We start from the raw sequence: 19,021 nt of genomic DNA, 5'->3' as shown, positions 1-19,021 counted from the left end.
TCGCCTTCTTCTTGTTCACGCGACGTCGCAAGCGCGAAAAGCCTCCATGCCGTACATCGCGTTTACGCGACCCAAGGCAAGAGGAACGTCGCGCGCGCGCTCGCGCGTGGGCAAATTTATGTGCACGAGGGGGTTGACGTTGCGCGAGAGGTGGCGAACAACAAAACGACTCTTTCTGCGCGCACGGCAAGCGAGCGCACACAAGGGATCGCGCGAGAGACACCAGGCCAATTCGAATGCAATGAAAAGCTTATTGTCGGGATAACAATTACAGACCGAGTGTCCTCGGAGCCTCAAGGCTCGCGTAATTATAGTCACGCGAACGCAATCAGGTGCGAATTGCGGCAGTCATTAAAAAGCGAGTGCGGCGCAATCGCAGAAGAGTATATTCGCCGTGCGGCACTGACTTTCTCGGAAGCTATACGCTCGGGAAACGAATATTGTCGGTTGAATTCGAGACGCGCGCGGTTATCGGTGAAACTGCCGTGTGCGTTCATCGAAGAATCGTCATCGATGCATTTGCGCGCGAGCCTTTATAACGAACCGCCTCGCAGCCGTTACCACCGAGACATTGCATTATTCAGTGCTATAGATTTACGAATGTATCTCTCACCAAGCGAATTTAATTATCCGTCGACTTCTTTATTTTCATTTTAATAAGCGACTCGCTATCTTGCACCAGCTGTAATAGAAAAAAGATCAACGCACGAGCGTTGATTATTATCGTCGAATCTCATCGCGCGCGCGCGCGCGCGCTAAATTATACACCTTGCGCATCGCGCCGCTCATTTCCCTGCGCAGGAGCAAAGTCCCGCGCGGTCGCGCCACGAACAGCCCAGTCGATATGTAGAACGCGCGGATGTCGAAGAGCGCGAAGCCAAGTGTCGCCGTAGGCCGCGCGCGCGAAACCCAGCCGGCGGCGTGTAGCAGCGCAACAACGGCGCGCGCGCGTTGCTAATGAAGACGAATGGCAGAGGCGTCGGTGGTGGCGCGCGGGCGAATTAAGAATTCGTTTAATGATACTGTTCGAGAGGGGCCCGTCCGCGCCGATTAACGCGCGCGCCAGGCGAAAGAGCCGAGCCGAGGGGATAATGATCGGCGGAAGTGTTCGTGCTAAAATATGCAGATCCATGTGCGCCACAGAGAGACTAAATTACGCCTACCACCACCTATAACGATATACAGTATGATGCGCTCGGCACCTTGCGGCGCCTGTCTGTACGCTGATACACCTATGTGTGGCTGCTTTGTTGCACTGTCGCTATGAAATATTGCCGGCGTGAGACCATGCTGGCGACGACGACTTGCCTCGCAGATACGTTCAATCGAATTTCGAAACCGCCGCAAAAATTTCCTTGGAAAACTCTGAAACACTCACGTTTTAAATTGCGAGGGAACAACAAAGAAACGCGTTTCGTAGGTTCTATTGCATCGACTTGTCAGGACGCCTAACGTTCGGACAATCTAAAACTAGAAATCATCAGTGGCCATATATCGCGAAAAATGTGTGATTGCTTCAACAGTCACGGGACAGTTGCAGTTCCCGAACGTTACGGCAAGCTCTCCGTATTAGGCGTCCATTCTGACATATCTGAACAGAGTGAAAAGCAAAAGAAGAGTGGAAAGAAAGGCCTATCGTTGAGCATCGCCGGCCTTTCAGTCGGCGTAAAGTCGCTCGTTAAAACTAACGATTTCCTGCGATTTCGTGAGGCCGAAGTACGTAACAACGTCCAACCCCTATCCCGTGCGCGTATAACGTTAACAGCCTGGAATTATAAGCAGAAGCAGGCGCGAACGAATGACTGTACAGGTTTTGCGTGCGGCGCGCCGAGTGCAGGCGCTGCTTGCGCGTGAAAAGTGTCTCGCGCGCGCGCGCGCGCGCGAATATACGCGACGGCTCGTATAATTATTACGCTCGCGCGGCCAAACTTCTTTTTATAACTTCATCTCGGGCGACCACTTTACGAGCTTGCCGTGTATGTCTTTCGAGAGCGCACATCGACTGCACAGCCGTGCTGCACTCGTCGGTCCGCTGCGCGGCGAACGCGAAACGATGCGTTGCACTTCGCCGAACTAACGACGAAGCTCCGATCGCGAGCGCCGAGCACTTGAGAGCCATCTCTCTCCAGCTGCGATTAGCAAGCGCTCGATAACGAACGTACTCGGCGTGTTTCCCCTTTTCCGAGACAAATTGCTCCGAGCGGCGTCGAAGACGGAGCTTCCTGTCGCTTTTTCGTCAGCCGAGTGTCGTCCGTGGTTAACGGTACGCGCCAAAAGCCGGATACATTCCGTCGCAGTAGGCTTTCGCGATGCACGCGCGCTCGCAGGAAATCATTAAGTTTCTCGACAAGAAATCGCCATTACGAACGAGTGACCCCGCGCGTAGAAGAAGCACGTGTGCCGTTTGTTAGACAGAGCAACATAAAAATTCTCCTTGTGCCAGTCTGTGTAAAAACAATGGACGGCACATGTAAATCGACCTACTCTGTCGAGTGCCGTGTCAATATCGGTGCCGAGGCTTGAGAAACTTTGCACTAGAGAGTCCTGCGCAAAAATTGGCTTTGCGACAATTGTTAAGTGCTTCTTGTGTGAGCGAGGCGCGCGTGTACTTGTATTGCCAGTGTGCTTGGAACTGTGCCTCGAGTACTTACTTTATTTGGTGATGGCTGGAATTGATCAAAGTGTTCCACTCGGATCCATGATCTTTATTGCGTAAATCTCTCCCTATTCGGGCGTCATTTCTAATTCTAATAAATATTGATCAAACGATACAGTTTTGGCCGATGAACCGCTGTAATTTACAAGCCAGTGTCAAGACTGCGAAGGCAAAAGGCCTCGATATGTACAACTAACGTACAACTAACTGTACAGAAATCAATAAAATGAATAATGAATGACAGAATCTCGTGACAGGCTATGCGTCGGGCACGTAGATACGAAAATATCTATGATTCCGAGCGAGCGACAAAAAGAAAATACATATAGTTAACGACCTCGTAAAACGCATGTTTGAAAATAATCCCTTTTTGAAATAAGCAATTTCATCGCAAGAAAAACAAGTCGTCCTCGCGCGCGGATGATGGAGCTTCCGTGCCAAGAGTCACGCGCGAAGAGAAGAAAAGAAGAGGAGTATCACTCGCGCGCGCTCACTGAGAAAACAAGATGGAGACACACGCAAGCTCTATTTTCGGCGCGGTGTGTTGGCGCGATTGATGCGTCTACGTGGGGGTTTGGCTCTCGCGGATGCCAGAAAGCATATAAGACGCGCGGCTTTTCCTCCTTTTCTTTTTTATTAGATTTTCGCTTGATTGCTGCTCGGCTTCCTATATATTTATAGACGCGCGCGAAGATGGAATTGACTCGCGCTCGCGCCAGTAGTGCGTTCTGTTGTTAGACTCAGACAAAGATCTATTTCCTTTCATTAAGCTCTTTTTCAGCTTGTTTGCCTCGCCAAGCTGAGAAATGATCCTGGTGTCTTCGAATGACACACAGCGATTCCTCAGATTTTATACGCTCGGCATATAGATATTTTCGTCGTTCGACTATTTTCGGGAGAGCTTCGATTCTTTACGTATGCCATTCTCGCTTGCGGCAATTCATAATAACATTCGTTCAAATAGATACCGTCAGACGTACAGCCTGTACTGGAATTAAACTTTACGCTCGTTATATTATCGCCTGGCGCTGTTCGAGCAATGAATATGCAAGGCTCAATCGACGTAGGCATTCATGAATAATGACGCGCTTCTGTCGCTAGAGTTTGACTACAGTTCGCTCCTGTTTGATTTCGAAACTCCAAGAGAGTCGCTGCCGTTTTCCAACTCATGTGTCATAGTCAAATATGTATCTGTGACTTGCCGACGCCGTCCTGATCAATGTCAATTTTATGAAAATTAAATTGACATTGCGGTATGTTACTGCTTTAATATCTCATACCTAGAAAAGTATCGATTTGATTCTACCAAATCACGAAGCATAATAAGATCCATACATTTTTAATCATCAAACCAAAAATACTCTGCTGTAACCGTTAAGAGAAAAAAAATGCATAACCAATTACATTGTCTATAAATCACACTAGCAGAGTCCTATAAATATATTATCACCTAAAAGGTCTTACATTCTATGGCTAATTGCCTATACATGTAACCTTTGATGGGGTTTATGTGTAGAAAATTGATTCGACATCAAATTTCCAATGCAATTTTCCGGTTCCACATTAAATGGTGACTCTAGATCTTTCGAAATCATCAAACAGGATAGGTACTTGATCGTTTTGTATTCAATTCTACGAGGAAACCGCAGGACAGAATTTCTAGACCCACATTCAAAATATCACGAGAAACTTTTATCAGCTTGTTATCGTACACTTCCGATTTTGTAAAAAGGTTAAAAACGAAATTACTATCAGATATCAATAATATCGAGATGTCTCGATATTACAAACATCTCTCGTTATAGCGTAAATTGTTCATCTTTTACATCTATACACGAGAATCGTTGAGATTCATTAACATCCAATATCACCTATATGCATAGATTATCAAATAAACACGACGTGTGATCTGTACATAAAGAAAAAACGGATAAGTTGCAGCTATTTAACATGATGAATGATCTAAGTTTTCCATAACACATTTATACTATCGAAGCGCACAACTCGGTATGTCAAACAATGCCACGATTGCTATACGTTTACCAATCGTGAGAAAAGGCAGCTATCAATAAAAACCTCATATCAATCATACCCTTTAGTCAATTGTATCCCTAAAGAACCCTGAAGAAAGGTCATTATTTAGCGGATTGATGGATGGCATTGCTTTGCGCGTGCAACATTCCTCCTCTTCCTCGCGTTTCTTATATTCTTCTTCTCTCGTAAAATGCCAGCGCGTCATCTTTACACGATCGTCAGTCTGCCTCTTCTTTTTTTTTGTTGTCGCGCATGCGGAGAGTCGCTCAAGGTTGATTTCTCGATCGCGTAACCAGGTGTTGTTATGATTCGCTAATCGGATTTCTTTTGTGGCGCGACGACGTTTCGTCTTTTTCTTTCTTTTTTGGTCGTCTGCGCTGAATTCTTCGGGTAATTGAATCTAAACTCGTGAATTTTGTATGAGGATGTTGTAGTTTTTGCCGATTTTGTCGGGTAATTAATAAATCCGAGATTGAACCGAGGCAGCTTATGATCAATCACGATAATTTATGGTATCGAAACAACACAACGAGTAATTTGAAAGTTACGTCGATAATAAAATCAAAGCAGCGTTCGCCTCCCCATCTCGAACATTAACAATTGTTCATGTCGCGTTCTTTAACTGTTCCCTCTGAACCGATCAATCTTTCTAATGGGACTCTCTCCCTCATTCTCTGTATGTCTCTTTCGCGTCGCGCGGCTCTTTTGAAAAATAACCCGACCTCTCAATCACCTGCATATGAGTTTGTCTCCCGCGATCAATTGTAATCGGTCGGTTTTCGTGAAACTGACGATTGATTGCCGATGAAAATGGCGAGCGTCGCTTTTCGTACACAAGCTGCGACAAATCTCCAAACGAGGTGAGGCGACGAATGCCAATCAACTTTCCGTACGCGTCTTTCTGTTTTTCTCATTGCCGGATGACAAAGTCGTCGTGAGCTCAATTTTCGCCTTTCGTATGGGCAGTAGAGGGCGACAGAGAGCTTTCGCTCGTCGATCGCAATCGAACGTTTATATTTCCCAAGGCAAAACAAAGAGAAGCAGCTGGCCAGAAAAAAATGAGAAGAGCACAGTCGAAGACTCCGAGCAAGAGAAAAATAAGTGGCGTCTAGGCGCCCGCGACTCGCTGACAACTCGCGATTGCAGCCAAAGAAACAAAAGAAAGAGAGAGAGAGAGAGAGGAAACGAGGTCCGAGCTCGCACACGCAGGCAGAGTGTGTATCGGAAAGCAATTAAGGGGCCTCGCGCGCGCGCGCGCCGGTATAGGAAAAAGAAAAGAAGGCCGTCGCGCGGGCAAGATATACGTTACAGGTGAGCTGCGGCCGAGGAAGAACGTACGCACACTCGCGTGCAAGCGGCGAACGTCGAGAGGGGCAGCTGCAGCTATACGACGGCACGGGCGCGGGGTAATGCGTCAAGAGACCAAACGCCGGCTGCCTACTCTTTGGTCTAGCATTACGCGTTCATTGCTGATTTATGCGCGGGGAGCATTTACGATCTCGAGCGAAAAATCTTGCGAGCACAAGTTGACGATAGCTTAGATGAAAAATTTCGCTCGGTGCACGATCGATTATTGCTTCGGATCGCTGGAATCCAAGACCATTAATGCTATTAAGCTGCGTCATGCAAAATGAAGTTGTTTTATCCGTGTGGATGATTAAAAACGATTTATCAATATTTCATTGCGACTTGTATTATCGCTTTATCGTAGCGAACCTAAAGCGATTTAATTACTCGCGTTTAATTTCAATCGTAAATAAGATAACAAATTACTGGCGAGTGAGAAAAAAATGGGATATCTTACACGAATGACGCAAGAAGCGCGTGAATGGTATTAGCCGCATAATTCACCGAGACACCTGAACGCCACACCCGCTCCGAAATTATTACAGGAATTTTTATGTGCCTCGAGGTAGGAAGAAAAATAAAACGGCCTGTGCGCGGTTAATGAAATCAAACAACATGACTGCCTTTTTTGCGCACTGGATGCAACAAAGTTCGATTAATGACCACGATTTGACGGCGATACCCGTTATTTTCTGGGGAAATGGAAGTTTGAATATATTACATTTTGACGGTTGGCGCCTGCGGGCACAGAGATCACTTGGTTTCTTTTGTAGAGGGTAGATATTCATTGTTTGGGAAAAATACTGTCGTACAGAATATTTAAACTTGATTCGCGTATTTTTAGAAGCAAGACAATTTATTTGTAAATTACTTTTCAATTTTGTTTATCAAAATTTTATTCGCAAGCTTTCGTATTTGTAAGCTTCAATTCGAATGTGCCAGTCTTCGAAGCACACCGTGAAAGTAAAAAAATAATGTTGTACTAAAAACTTATTTGTTTGGACGACTCTCATTTACCACTGTAAATAAATCATCAAATGAAATCGCTTACACAAGTCTCCAATCTATTAAAGGAGTATCACACCGTTTGAAAAAGGGGTGCAAAAAGCGTAAAAAGCTGGAGAATTTTCCTGGCTGCAACGGTAGGAGGATATCTCGGTAGATAAATCACAGAAGCTGATTGGTGGGTGGAGTCGAAAGCGTAAGAGAGAAAGAGAGAGAAAGAGAGAGAGAGAGAGAGAAAGAGAGAGAGAGAGAGAGAGAGAGAAGTTTTCGTGGCAGGAAAAAGAAGTGGCTTTGGCGGGAATTAACAGAACGACTTGTTGGTTAGTTGACTTCAGACGCGGAAGGGGGCGAGTTTGGTGTGGTTAGGAAGGGAAGAAAAAAAAAAGGAAGAGCAATCTGTTTTCTCCCCGGTTTGCGGAGCGAGCTATACGGCTTTCTTTGCTCTCTCTCTCTCTCTTCAGCCCCTTTTCGGTTGGATGCCCGTAAAAAAAGAGAGAGCACATCCGAATTGAATCATTGCTGAATAAGCGGGACCCGGATGGATGCGCTTTTCTCGCACCCCGGAAAGTGTAAAGGGGACGTCCGAGCGTTGCAACCTATAATGGTTCTCTCTCTCTCTCTCTTTATTCGCGCGTGATTTCGTTCATGATTTCGTCTGGATTGACTTCGGCGATTTTTCGATAAATGCGAATATCCGTGAACGCACAAAAGTTTATGAATTTTACCATTCGCTCGCCAGCTTCGCCGAATCCGCTGTGACGATCGCCAAACAAATGTGCAATAATCGATATGAAAAGCCGCCGAACAAAGAACATAATATCTCGTTAAAAAATGTTTCGCCAAGCTCCTCCTCCACCTCCTACAACTGCTGCTACGAATACTTGAAGAAGAAGCATAATAAGCCATGGGATGTTTTTGCTCGCGCGAGCGCGTCCCGTAGAATTAGCTCAAGAGCGCCCGAGGCCGCAAACTGTTGCTCCTCTAATGAAGCGACGAGTTGTACCGCAAGGAGGCTGCTGCTGCTTGGCTTTTACGTCTTCATATATCGGCTCTACAGCTACTCTGCTGCTCGTCTTATATTCTCTCCCCCTGGGAACGAAAAGCTTCTGTATAGCTTTTTACATTTATTTTTTGCTTGCGAGCGCAACCATCGACGTCGAGTGTTGAGTGTCGGTAATTGCTTACCCGTGAGATCGAGAATACAGAATTTTCTTTTGATATCGTTTGTTGGCCTCTATGAGGACGTTCACCATTTGGCATTTTTGCAATGATGCTAACGTTGCGTCACGAAAAAATCAGTTTATTCGCTTGATTATTGTCGAAAATAGTATTTTATCGGAGCATTCGGCAGATGACTGCTCGTGAATATTCTCTCAGCAGGACTGATTGAAACCTGATACAAAAGTGGCACGTGATCCGACTTGAAGTTGAATTGGAACCTTGTGTGTATTTTCATTTGGTTTTAGCCGCGGTTAACAATCATGCGTATATCGAGAAGGCGAAAGTCCAAAAGGAAAAGCAACCAAGTAAATTCAAGCGCGACATATCGCGCGCAGTGGTAGAGCTGCTGTCGGCAAATTAGCTGCGCGGAATAATTCATAAATCTAATTTTCGCCACCTAAAATGCCAATGCACATTGTCCCCTTTGTTCGCCGGCGAACATCTCCCGATTGCCCGCCCATACAATACACTTCGAAAGAGCAGTATCGAGACAAAACTAGACGTGTGTGCGCTAGACAACCCCCCGGTAGCGCGCGGCGCGCGTTCAATTAGAGCCGGAGTTTTGGGGTGGTTGAAGCCCGCGGGGCGAGAAAGGGATGACAAACGCATCGGGGCTAAGGGCTAAGTGCGCGCGGGAGAGAGATGAATATGTGTACACCCCGCGGGAAACGAGAATGCCCGCAAGCCGCTCTCCCCGCGCCCCCTGCTAGGGCTAGACGCGCAGTTAATGCTGACTTTTGTGTACACTGTTAAAGCGATACTTCGATTAATCTACAATGTGTGCACCCGATTCTCGCTACTCTTCGCGCGCTTATCCACATTTTTCCGATGTGTCTGCGATCTTTCAACGGTCCCATTCGCTTCCTAAGGGCATTTCGCTTGCGTTTCATTTTTTTTTTAATTTGGCCAGGCTTCACATTTGCCGCTGCCATGACATTAATCGAAGAGGAAGATCAAAAAAAGTCTAGGCAAATCTATATACCGGTAATATGAAAAAACGGCCGATTTCGGAAGAAAGTCACATCAATCACATTTTTTCAAGCCAAATCTTTGTAAATAAAAACCATCGCAGAGATCAATCCATTAAAAATCGTTTCCAGTCTCAACGTAAAAAGAAATCAGTACACAATAGGAAGTTCACAATACACTTGCTAGGAGAAAAAAAGAAGGAACGACAGAGCTGAAAAGCGCACGCGAGTCTCGTCCCCCGAAATTAAACGCCAATCAACTTGTGCCGGCAACTTTATAATAGGCGCTACAATGGGCATCATATATTCCCTGTAGCGCAACTGCATTATAACGTTTTTCGACATGTCGTCGTCGCCTCGACCCTCGCGCGTGACAAGTGCGCGACAGTTTGAAACATTATATAAAGCGCTCGGCCGCTGCAATATTTTCCAAATGCAGCCACGCGTGACTCGCGAGGCGTTTTAAAGGCGCATTCGTCGCGCTCCGCCGTGAACATTATGAGGATCATAATGGGGCGCAGGGTACGAGCGTTCCAACAAAGCTGTCCAGCACACAGCCGCGCGAAGCCAAGCGCGATCGCCGCCGAGTGCTTTGGTTTTCGCGGACCTGCGGCTGTTCTCACGCGTTATGGATGCAGCAGGCGGCGCAGCCCGCGCCAATGGGAAACGCCAAGTGTCTCGGCGAGGTGTTTTCACGAGGAGTGTGCGCGACCCCTTTGAAAATTAAACAACCCTCGCGGACGCGCGCGAGGCGGTGGCTTGTCCGTCTCTTTTTTCGGGGGGGGGGGGGGGGGGGGCATCGTCACGACAAGTGCAGTCGCGCGCGTGCCTCGCTCCGATATCCAACTTTGCGTGCGTGCACGTGTCGCGAGCGAAGCGACGGAACGCGCGCGCGTCTCCGTTGCGAGAGAGCTCTATGGGATGCACGTGTCGCACGTGCGAAAGGAGAATCGTTGGCGCTTGACTCCGGACGTGTGACTCTTTGCGTACACGTGCTTTGAAAATATTGCGGAATTCGTCAGCTTTCAGAGGTTGTCGAGGGTGATCGTCGCTCGGCAGATGTGGTGCTTGACGAGACGATCGGTCGGTTTTATGCTTAAATTTTTATGATTTTATGTTGTATGGTTTTATGATTAAAGCTTCATTTTATTTCGATGTATAGGCAGAATGTTCTTTGTAAGATTTCCGAATAGAAGATGCATAAGTTATGGTGGCTATGCAGACATTCAAAACTCATTGATATTGATGTTAAGACTAAAAGACACTGGAAGACTAAAGAAAGATTAGCAAGAGCTTAGATTGCTACGTCTTATCCCGTGAACAAACTCTTTCCAAAGGACGTTCTTCAACGAGTCTAATTTTCTTATACTTCCATTTTCCACTTTGATGTTACATGCAAGCAAATTTTATTCGTAATGATCTGTACAACTGATGTAGACCGTGAGAACAAGACATTATTTGACCAATTTCCGTTCCGAAGACAAGTTCGAAGGCTTGGAAAGCACTTTCCACGCAGTACTCTCTATATGTACATCATGACGACCATTTTGTTGACAACTCCATCACGCACCTATTCTCGCGATCCTTAAAAAGCCATCGCTTTGCACGGGGCCCGAGGCACTTTCTTACTCTGTCAAGCACGCGTGAAAGCCTTCCCGTGACAAAAAGAATCGGCGAGGAGACGAGCGTGTAACGATACGACGCTGCCTGTGCGCGTCGAGTGCGTGGAAAAAAAAAAGAAAGAAGCGACACACAGAAGCGCGAGAGCCCTCTGACCGTGCGAAGCGTGTGAACCCCCGAACATGTGGATCCTTCGCGCGAAGAGCTTGTTGTACGGCTGACAAAGAGAAGGAAAAGAGGGAAGGAAAAAAGAAGAACATGGCGGCGAATGCAAGGAGTGGCGTTAAGTGAACAAACCTGTTGTTTTTCGTTTACATATTTTTTGAACTGATGGGAAACGCGTACACACATAGGAGGTGCGGCGTCAACGTGTGTTCCTACTGCACGTCGCAAGTCCTTCCGAGTGGAAGAAATGTCAAGTTTTTGGTCGAATTGCTAACGAACATCTCAAATGAGTTTTACCGACTGTACCAAAAAACTATATATCGACTTGTAAATTAAAGTGGCATTATTATTTTAGTTCTCAAATTGAAATTATCTCGCTACTTTACAGGTGTTTCCAATTCAAGATCATTTCTTCAATACTGGCAGGAAATTTAAGCACTTTTCCTGTACTGTTACGTTAATGTGCGTATCGAAAAAAATATTTCACTTATGAAATGAGTATAAGCGTTCGTAATCTCGAAAATCACATATTACATTGAAAAAAGAGTAACCCCTGCTGAAGATTGACGAATAATCGTTGTCGTGCACTCGAACGACCCTCGTAAGTGTCCAAAGAGCGACGCGGGAATCCGTCGACGGGGGACAACATAACGGCTGAGGCTTAATGTTTTAAGGGTGTAGATAGACACATACACACACCTTGTATACGCGCGCGACAAGAGCGAGAGAGAGAGAGAGAGAGAGAGAGAGAAAGAGAGAAAATGCGTTTGTTTTTCTCCTTGTCGAACGATAAGATTATAGCTGTTATGAGTCTTTGTCGCCCGAGGAGATTTAATGGGCTTTAATGCAGTGTACAGGGCTGTTAATGTTTCCAACGAGGGGTGACGATGGTAAAAAGAGGTTTTCCGAGAAAACGAGATGCTTTTCACGATTTACGTATATAACAGTTCTAGTGATTGCGATAAGTGATTATTATTATCGATATGCAATAAGAATTTTGGAGTATAGGTGTCGTGTTATGTGAAAATGAAAAGTGGTGTTAAAGTCAAACTCCTGCTTTGATAAAGGGTCAAATTTATTAGAAAACATACTATTTTCATGGTATGTAATAAGTTACTTTATAATCAAATTGATTTGTTAGAGCTACTGGCGAATTTAAAAAAAATGAAATGATTTATCAGTCGCATGCTTAACACCCTTTTCGAATAGTACACGATGTATCGTCAAATGAATTATAAACTCACATGTAATTTTGATATACGTCATTCTTTATCTTCAAATTAAGTTATAAAAAATAATATTTTCGAGTCAGCTAAAGCCTCATTACAGTCACCTTATTAAAATGTTAATTAAACGTTATATCGCCAGCATTGAAAAACGACCACTCGGAAAGTCATGTAAATTTGTAAAAAAACGAGAAATTCAAAGCACGTACGGGGTCAAACTAACAAATTATCTTTAATCGGCCGTTTCCCTGTGAAAGAAAAGGTGCAACAGCGGATGGATCACCTGCTTTACGACTCCGCGGCATAGCTCGAAGCAACGCGTCCAGCACTCACGCAACTTATCTCGCTAATTAAGGGGTTTATTGACCGAAAAATCTTTATTTTGTTCATCGTAATAAATACCCTGGTGCTCGAATTCAAATTTTTTTTTTTTAATAACGAAGTACTGAGCGAGGATCTTGGTCTATATATAAAACGAATTGCTTGACGGAAATACCGTTAGCGTGTTATAAAATTTTCGGCTGGAAAGTAGTTAACGGTCAATGTATAACCGTAAGTTTGCCTTTTTTACATGATTGCAAAATAAATTTGTAAAAACATCATGATATGTTTGATTTTTCAGTTAGAAATCTCATCAACTTGGTAAATGAAATAATTCAAACAATTCAAACGCTATTTTTAAATAAAGATGACTTGACGGTAGTTCATTTTTTTTCATTCTTAAAAATACATAAGTGTTATTGAAATACGTTTCGATGGCGAACGACTATTTTGTTTTGCTGCAATTTAATTAAAAAAGATAGTTTACTTGGTAAAATTACTGACAACAAATAGAAAAACACAAACGTCATCGGTGTATTAATTACCAATGACGACAAAAGTAACAAAGTTAAAAAAAAAAGCTGCCACATATACAGATAATTGCGCGTATCGCGGCTGTCGGCCGACAAACAGAAATTATCAAATTAATTCCGAACGAGAGCCGAGGGACCGGAAGCGGCATGCGAGAATTTTATCTGTCCCGAGTGAGTGCGCGACACGTCACGGGGACGGTAGCAGCGGACGGACGGACAGGTGCAACGCCGCCCTTTAATTATGGGCTCGACAATAAATTTTCGTCGACTGACTTTTCGTCCTCGCGCCTTTTACCCGACGCGCGCTCGCGATCGATGAATTAATCTCAGGGACGATTAACGGAGCTTTTTACCAAATTTATGCCTCTCCCACTTAATACTCGACAAGTTAGCCAATCGACTCATTGTCATCTTGGTGGATAGTGAAGTTTACTCTATAAATTAGTTTTGATATTGCATTTTTAAGAAATGACTGTTTGGCAAACAAAACAGATGAACGATTGACTAGAATTGTATATATATAATTGAATTGAAAGCATCTGAAATAGGCAATTATTTTTGGCACATACTAGATAGGTGCATTCATTTGATGAGTCCTGCCTATGTCTGAAATTTGTAAAACGACCTTTAAAAGAGTGAATTTCAAGACAAGCGCGACGAAAAGCGGTAAACCCGCCCTTACTTAAACAACAGTAGGGTATCGTTGTAATAATCATAAAGACCGGGATAACACGACGCTCCCCGAAAAAAAGAAAAAGTCCTCGGCCGAGCTTTGATTGTGCAAACGGCTGCTCGGGGCTGCAAGAGTAAAAGTCGGAAATGGCGCGGACAGGCGTGCTTAGCCGAGCGACGGCTAATGACGTCAGGGAGGAGGCTTAGGTAACCCATCAATCCGTGAAGCTCGCCGAAATTTCACAAGTCCCTTTTTTGCCCCGTCCACTGGAAGGAAACAGTCGTAAACAGCGCGGGAGAGCGAAAGAGAGAAAACCAGCTCCGTCGTAAATAACGAAGAAGAGAGGGAGGCCGCAGCGACGACCAGTATGCGGCCGTCATTTTCGAAAGTTTTACGACGGGGGTATCGCTTTCCTTGGCGCGAGGCCGCAGGGGCGCGTGCGGCGCCCGCGACCCTTACCTGCCGAAACTTGAAATACAACGGGCCAGATTTTTACGGCGGATAAGAGAGGCACCTTGCCTCATATTTTTATGGCACGATCGCCAGGCGTTTTTGACGCTAGGCCAAACAAAGACAATTAGCTCGCTTCGTTATGGCTGTCATTCATAATCCTATGCATGGCCGTTTGGCCTTGCGAGCGCGCTTGGGGTTTTGCCTCTGGCTTCCCGACAATGGCATTGTTCCGATTTGAGTCACTCAACTGACTGGTTGCTCGACGACTTGCAGCGGGAAGCTCGTTTCGCCAACGTGCCTTTTTGTCGATGTGGTGCGTTCGCTGCTCGCGCGATGCTCGCCGACGCCAAAGTTTGTTCGGCATCCCGGTCGGTCGCGGACCCCCATTGACTGGCTAAGGAGGGTGCGTACGCACGCACTGTATACGAGCGCGCGCCGCGTCCGAAATCGTTTGCACTTTGGAATGTGAGAGGTCCGCTTCTACGTCGAGCGAATACGAAAAAAGCCGAGTTTATCGCCTAATAATCCCGGAGGATGTGTTCCCATACGTTGCTCGCGCGCGCGCGCGCGCGCGCGTGGGAAACGCCATACGTGAGTCGCAACCGCGAAGCTCGTGTCATCCACGACATACTCTCTAACGTTCGTTACGAAATACCGATCGCGCGTCCACGATTCGCGCCTTCTCCAGGCCTCTACGTACTTCGGCAATTGATTTCACTTCGAGTTTGTGAGTTTGATAGATGAGTTTTTTCGGCAGGAGGCGTGCGTGTGTCTGTTTCTTTTCTTCTCACGCGCCCGCGCCGATCTGTCAAGAGAAGACGTCTTTGAGTAAATTTGCTCTTTCATTTTCCAATCCAACTTTCGGGCGCGTTGATAATTTTGCCTTTCATCACAAATCGCCGAAGTGCATGTAACGTTCAAGCGAAAAAAAGGCGCACGCGCACGCAGCTCGATGCTGGTACTCGAAAGCATGATTTGTCCAGACGCACATGTGTACAAAATCAACAATAACATGACGAAACAATTACTCGACAAGAAACGCACGCGTCTTTTGATTCTCTGGTCCGTTGGCCTCACTCGCCCGCGCTCTCTCTCTCTCTCGCTCTCGCTCCGAAGGCATTGTGCCTCGTAGCTGTATCACGGGGCCAACAAAGGCCCATATAATCCCGATGAACAGCCATGATAAAGTCGCGCTCGCTCGCGCGCCTATCAAGCCTGATTAATCGCGCCTGAAGCGAACGATGACGAACGACACGTCGACATCGAAGCGAACGAAGGCTCTCTCTCTCTCTCTCTCTCTCTCTCTCTCTAAGCTCGTCTCTCATATATCTCGCGCGTATGCGTTTGTACTTTAAACCACCGCCCACGTGCGCGCACTTTCCACGCCCGCGATTATGCAGTGCGCGCGCTCTGACCATTCAGACCCGCGAAATCGCGACACGGCGTCTGGTAGGCGCCGCTCAAATTTATCGATTCGCGGGCTGTGCCGTGCGTTGACGCACTGCCCGCGCGCTGCATTTGCCGAATAAACAATCGATTTTATTGGCGCCCGCGCTGCCCGCGGTCGACAGAAAGGAACGTACAATCGCGAAAATTGCTCGCAGCTGCGTTGCCCCGGCGGCCCGCTTAAACGCATCATCCGGCGAAAGCGAAGGTTCCACTCCGCGCTGACGCCTTTTATCATTTATGTCCGGGTGTAGTCCATTCCACGAAGCGCACGCGGTGTCCCATTAATTCGCGGCGACGCGAGTGCGGAGCTTTCCTTAAACGAGACAATACGCATTTCGTTGCGTAGGCCTTTACGCGCGATAAACTAATTGTCGCTGAAAAGAAGGAAAAATTCTACCGCGGGAGACAACGGCGGCTCGGAGGGTTCGTCTTTTCCTGAAAATAGCTCAGTCCACGGGCGTTTGGTCGTTTTTCTGTTTTTCGATGAAAAGCAGCGCACGTCTGCGCGAAACGCCGAACAACGGAAGGAGGAAAATAGAGGAGCGCGCGACAAGAGCCACCCACGTCATTACATTGTCTCTCCGCGGCGTAGAGCGCGCGCGAAAACGAAGCCGGCAGCGGCAATGTCTAAAAGTGAAAAGAGTGACGGAAATAACGTCGGCGGGTACTTTGCATACTCTGCCGGGCGAACGTATCGCGCGTGCGACACCAAGGCATCAACTGCGAGCCCGCATCCCCCTCTCGCGTTGCCGCGCCGCCGGATTCGCGCATACATACACGAGGCGCGCGCGCGTGTCGCCGAGGTAAAGTGCCGAATTAATAAACAGCCGAGTTGACTTTTCCGATTGCGGAATTTGCGCGCGCGCTCGCTGGCTGTCGCTCGGATTGGCATTGCTAATTTGAGAGCACGTCTAGAGAGGGCGTTTCGTGCCATCTCTCTCTTCTTCTTCTGCGCAAGAGATGTGACCACCGAAGCTGTATATGCTGCAACGTTTGCACTCACTTTCTTACCTTGTACAGTTGTAATGAAAAAAGTAGATCAAATAGCGGGAATATGGGAGTACTGATGATTTGACGATGAGTTAATTTTTATCCTCTTACAGTGCGTCTTTTATCCCTCACTTTATAACACACACGTGCAGTTTTCCGGGATATATATCGCCTCGCTCGACGTTCCCAGCTATTTAGCTGGCATATGAGATACTTGGGCAAATCATCTTATAAAAAATGATTACAGGAAATTGAAGCGTGCACCTGAAGAGCTTGGTGCGCGTGCATCATCAGCAGCAACGTATTTACAGGAGCGTTGTAAAAAATCAAAATCCTCATTTGAATACGTATCGAGACGCGAACCCGCCAAGCGCAACTCAATTATCACAACGAAGTGCCATAAAAAGTCTCTGTCGCGCATCATCAGCGTCAGAGGCGATTTTGTCATCGAAACCTGCTCCCCCGAAAAAGGAACGAGTTTTCGGGCTGCGCGCGCGTCGGAGGTGCGTGCCCCTGCCTTCTCGCTCTCGCTCCCTCAAATGCCTATAATTTCCGGAAGATGATTACAGGCAACCGACGAGCTCGAGCACGTGGCCGGTGTGCCCTGGCAAGAGCGGTGCGCGCGCGCGTGTTCGCAGATTGAAACGGAACAACGAGCGTCTATTACCGCGCTTCTGCGCGAGATGAGCCCAATTTCAAGAGCGAGGCTACGTGAAATTTCGTTTCGGGGAGTATTTTCGATAACGAGGTTAATGGGGTTTCGCACGGTACGGACGTCGCTTCCGGTAATGCGATCGCGAAATTTCGTCGAGAAACAAGAAAACAGCAGAGAAAACGAAGGGACAAAGAAGCGCGCTGCTGATCCAGGCTCGAGCAGCACCAAAGGCTACGTAATTGACTACGGGCCGGAGACCGGCCTATTCATATTCAAGGCGCAATGAAAAACGGCGCGCCCGATATAACGACATCTAAATCCCCCAAAGCGCGCGGCACGAGTAGGGTCATTCCTGTACGTGAGATCGGCTGCAGCGATTATGCGAGAAGGGAGCTTTATTGCCGGTTCCTTGCGCAAACAAACAATCGGCATCGCCTTCCCTCTGCTTCTCGTTATTACGGTCTTTCATTTCGACAGCTGTGCCCTTCTCAGTCTCTCGTTCTCCGGAGTGCCTGACATGTCTACCTATAATTTCTGGTGCTTGAGCTTGACCGCCTGTTATGCGACGGCGCTATTTTCTGCGGTAATTTAATGTACACCCTTGGCCAATGACTTGCACTTAAACTGTATACTTTTCTTCGAATTGATTAAATGGCCATACCCGTATTATCTTTTAAATTCGAAATCACATTACATTCATGATATCGGTAATGGCGTGTCAGTGCGTATAAATATAAGCTACCAACTGAAGATGCAAATGACGATGGAATTTTCATGAAATCTCTCGAGAATCGACATTTTCTTCTCGAAGTTAAAGCGCTCGTTTGGGAGACAAAGTGGTACCACTAACCTCGTGATGATGCGAATGCTGCATCATGAGAAAATCGGAAGTAGATGCAGTCTGCGGATGCTGCTGTTGTTCTCCAGCGCTACCAGCCACATCCTGCAGTAGACCCACGTGGTCGGCCCAACAGTCCTCCGACATATCCATGATGTTTCGAGAGAGAAGTCGTCAAGAGGCGAGCTGGCGAAAAATCACAATGCACTCTTACAAACTAGGTTGACAAGCTGGCCGAAAGCTCCGTCTCTTTGCTTGGCACACGGCAAAGTTCGCAATGAAGAGTTCACTTTGATCGCTGCCCCATGACACGAGCGAAAACTGCTTGGATGACGATCGCACTACTATGGCTCTGCAGTCATCGAGGGGTCACGAAAAACGAACGGGAAAACAAACAAACTCTCGTCTGGGCTTATAATTACGGAGCAATCGGATTTTCGAAGCCGCACACTGCGCGCGCCCCTTGTGTCTCTTTCTCTCTCTCGCTCTCTCTCTCTCTCTCTCCCTGTGTCTTCTTTTTTTTCGCGCGCGCGCTCGCGACCGAGGAAGCCCTCAATTCACTCTCTCTCTTTCTCTCCCCTCTTTTTCGTAGACAGTGGCGGCACACGTTTTCGCGTCCGGACACGATGGTCAGTCAGCGTGGAATGAAGTTGCGGGGCTCTCTCGCGCCAGCCGAGCGCGCTGCGGCTATGCGCCAGCGCAGCATCAACGAGAGAAAGAGAGAGAAAGAGAGAGAGAGAGAGAGAGAGAGAGAGAGAGAGAGAGAGAGAGAGAGAGAGCGAACGACGAGAGGGACGCACGCCTACGCCAGAGGAGAGGATTGGTAGTGGGGCTTGACTTGGAGGTGGCGCCAATCCCTCCCCCCGC

The 19,021-nt window shown here is 47.0% G+C and overlaps 1 protein-coding gene across 1 annotated transcript in view; it reads right to left on the bottom strand.

The window, feature by feature from the left end:
- The window catches only part of LOC131665362 (homeobox protein caupolican-like), a 64,977-nt gene extending 46,201 nt beyond the window's left edge, over positions 1-18,776 (bottom strand). The window contains exon 1 of the mRNA XM_058937212.1: positions 18,167-18,776. Within this exon, the coding sequence (XP_058793195.1) occupies positions 18,167-18,307 (141 nt within the window). The 5' untranslated portion in view covers positions 18,308-18,776. The remainder of the gene's footprint in view (positions 1-18,166) is intronic.
- Positions 18,777-19,021: the final 245 nt, after the last annotated feature.

The sequence above is a fragment of the Phymastichus coffea genome, unplaced genomic scaffold (assembly GCF_024137745.1).
Source record: "Phymastichus coffea isolate CEN01 unplaced genomic scaffold, Cenicafe_Pcof_1.1 PCOF00050, whole genome shotgun sequence".
Taxonomy (NCBI): domain Eukaryota; kingdom Metazoa; phylum Arthropoda; class Insecta; order Hymenoptera; family Eulophidae; genus Phymastichus; species Phymastichus coffea.
This window is presented reverse-complemented; position numbering and strand designations above follow the sequence as displayed.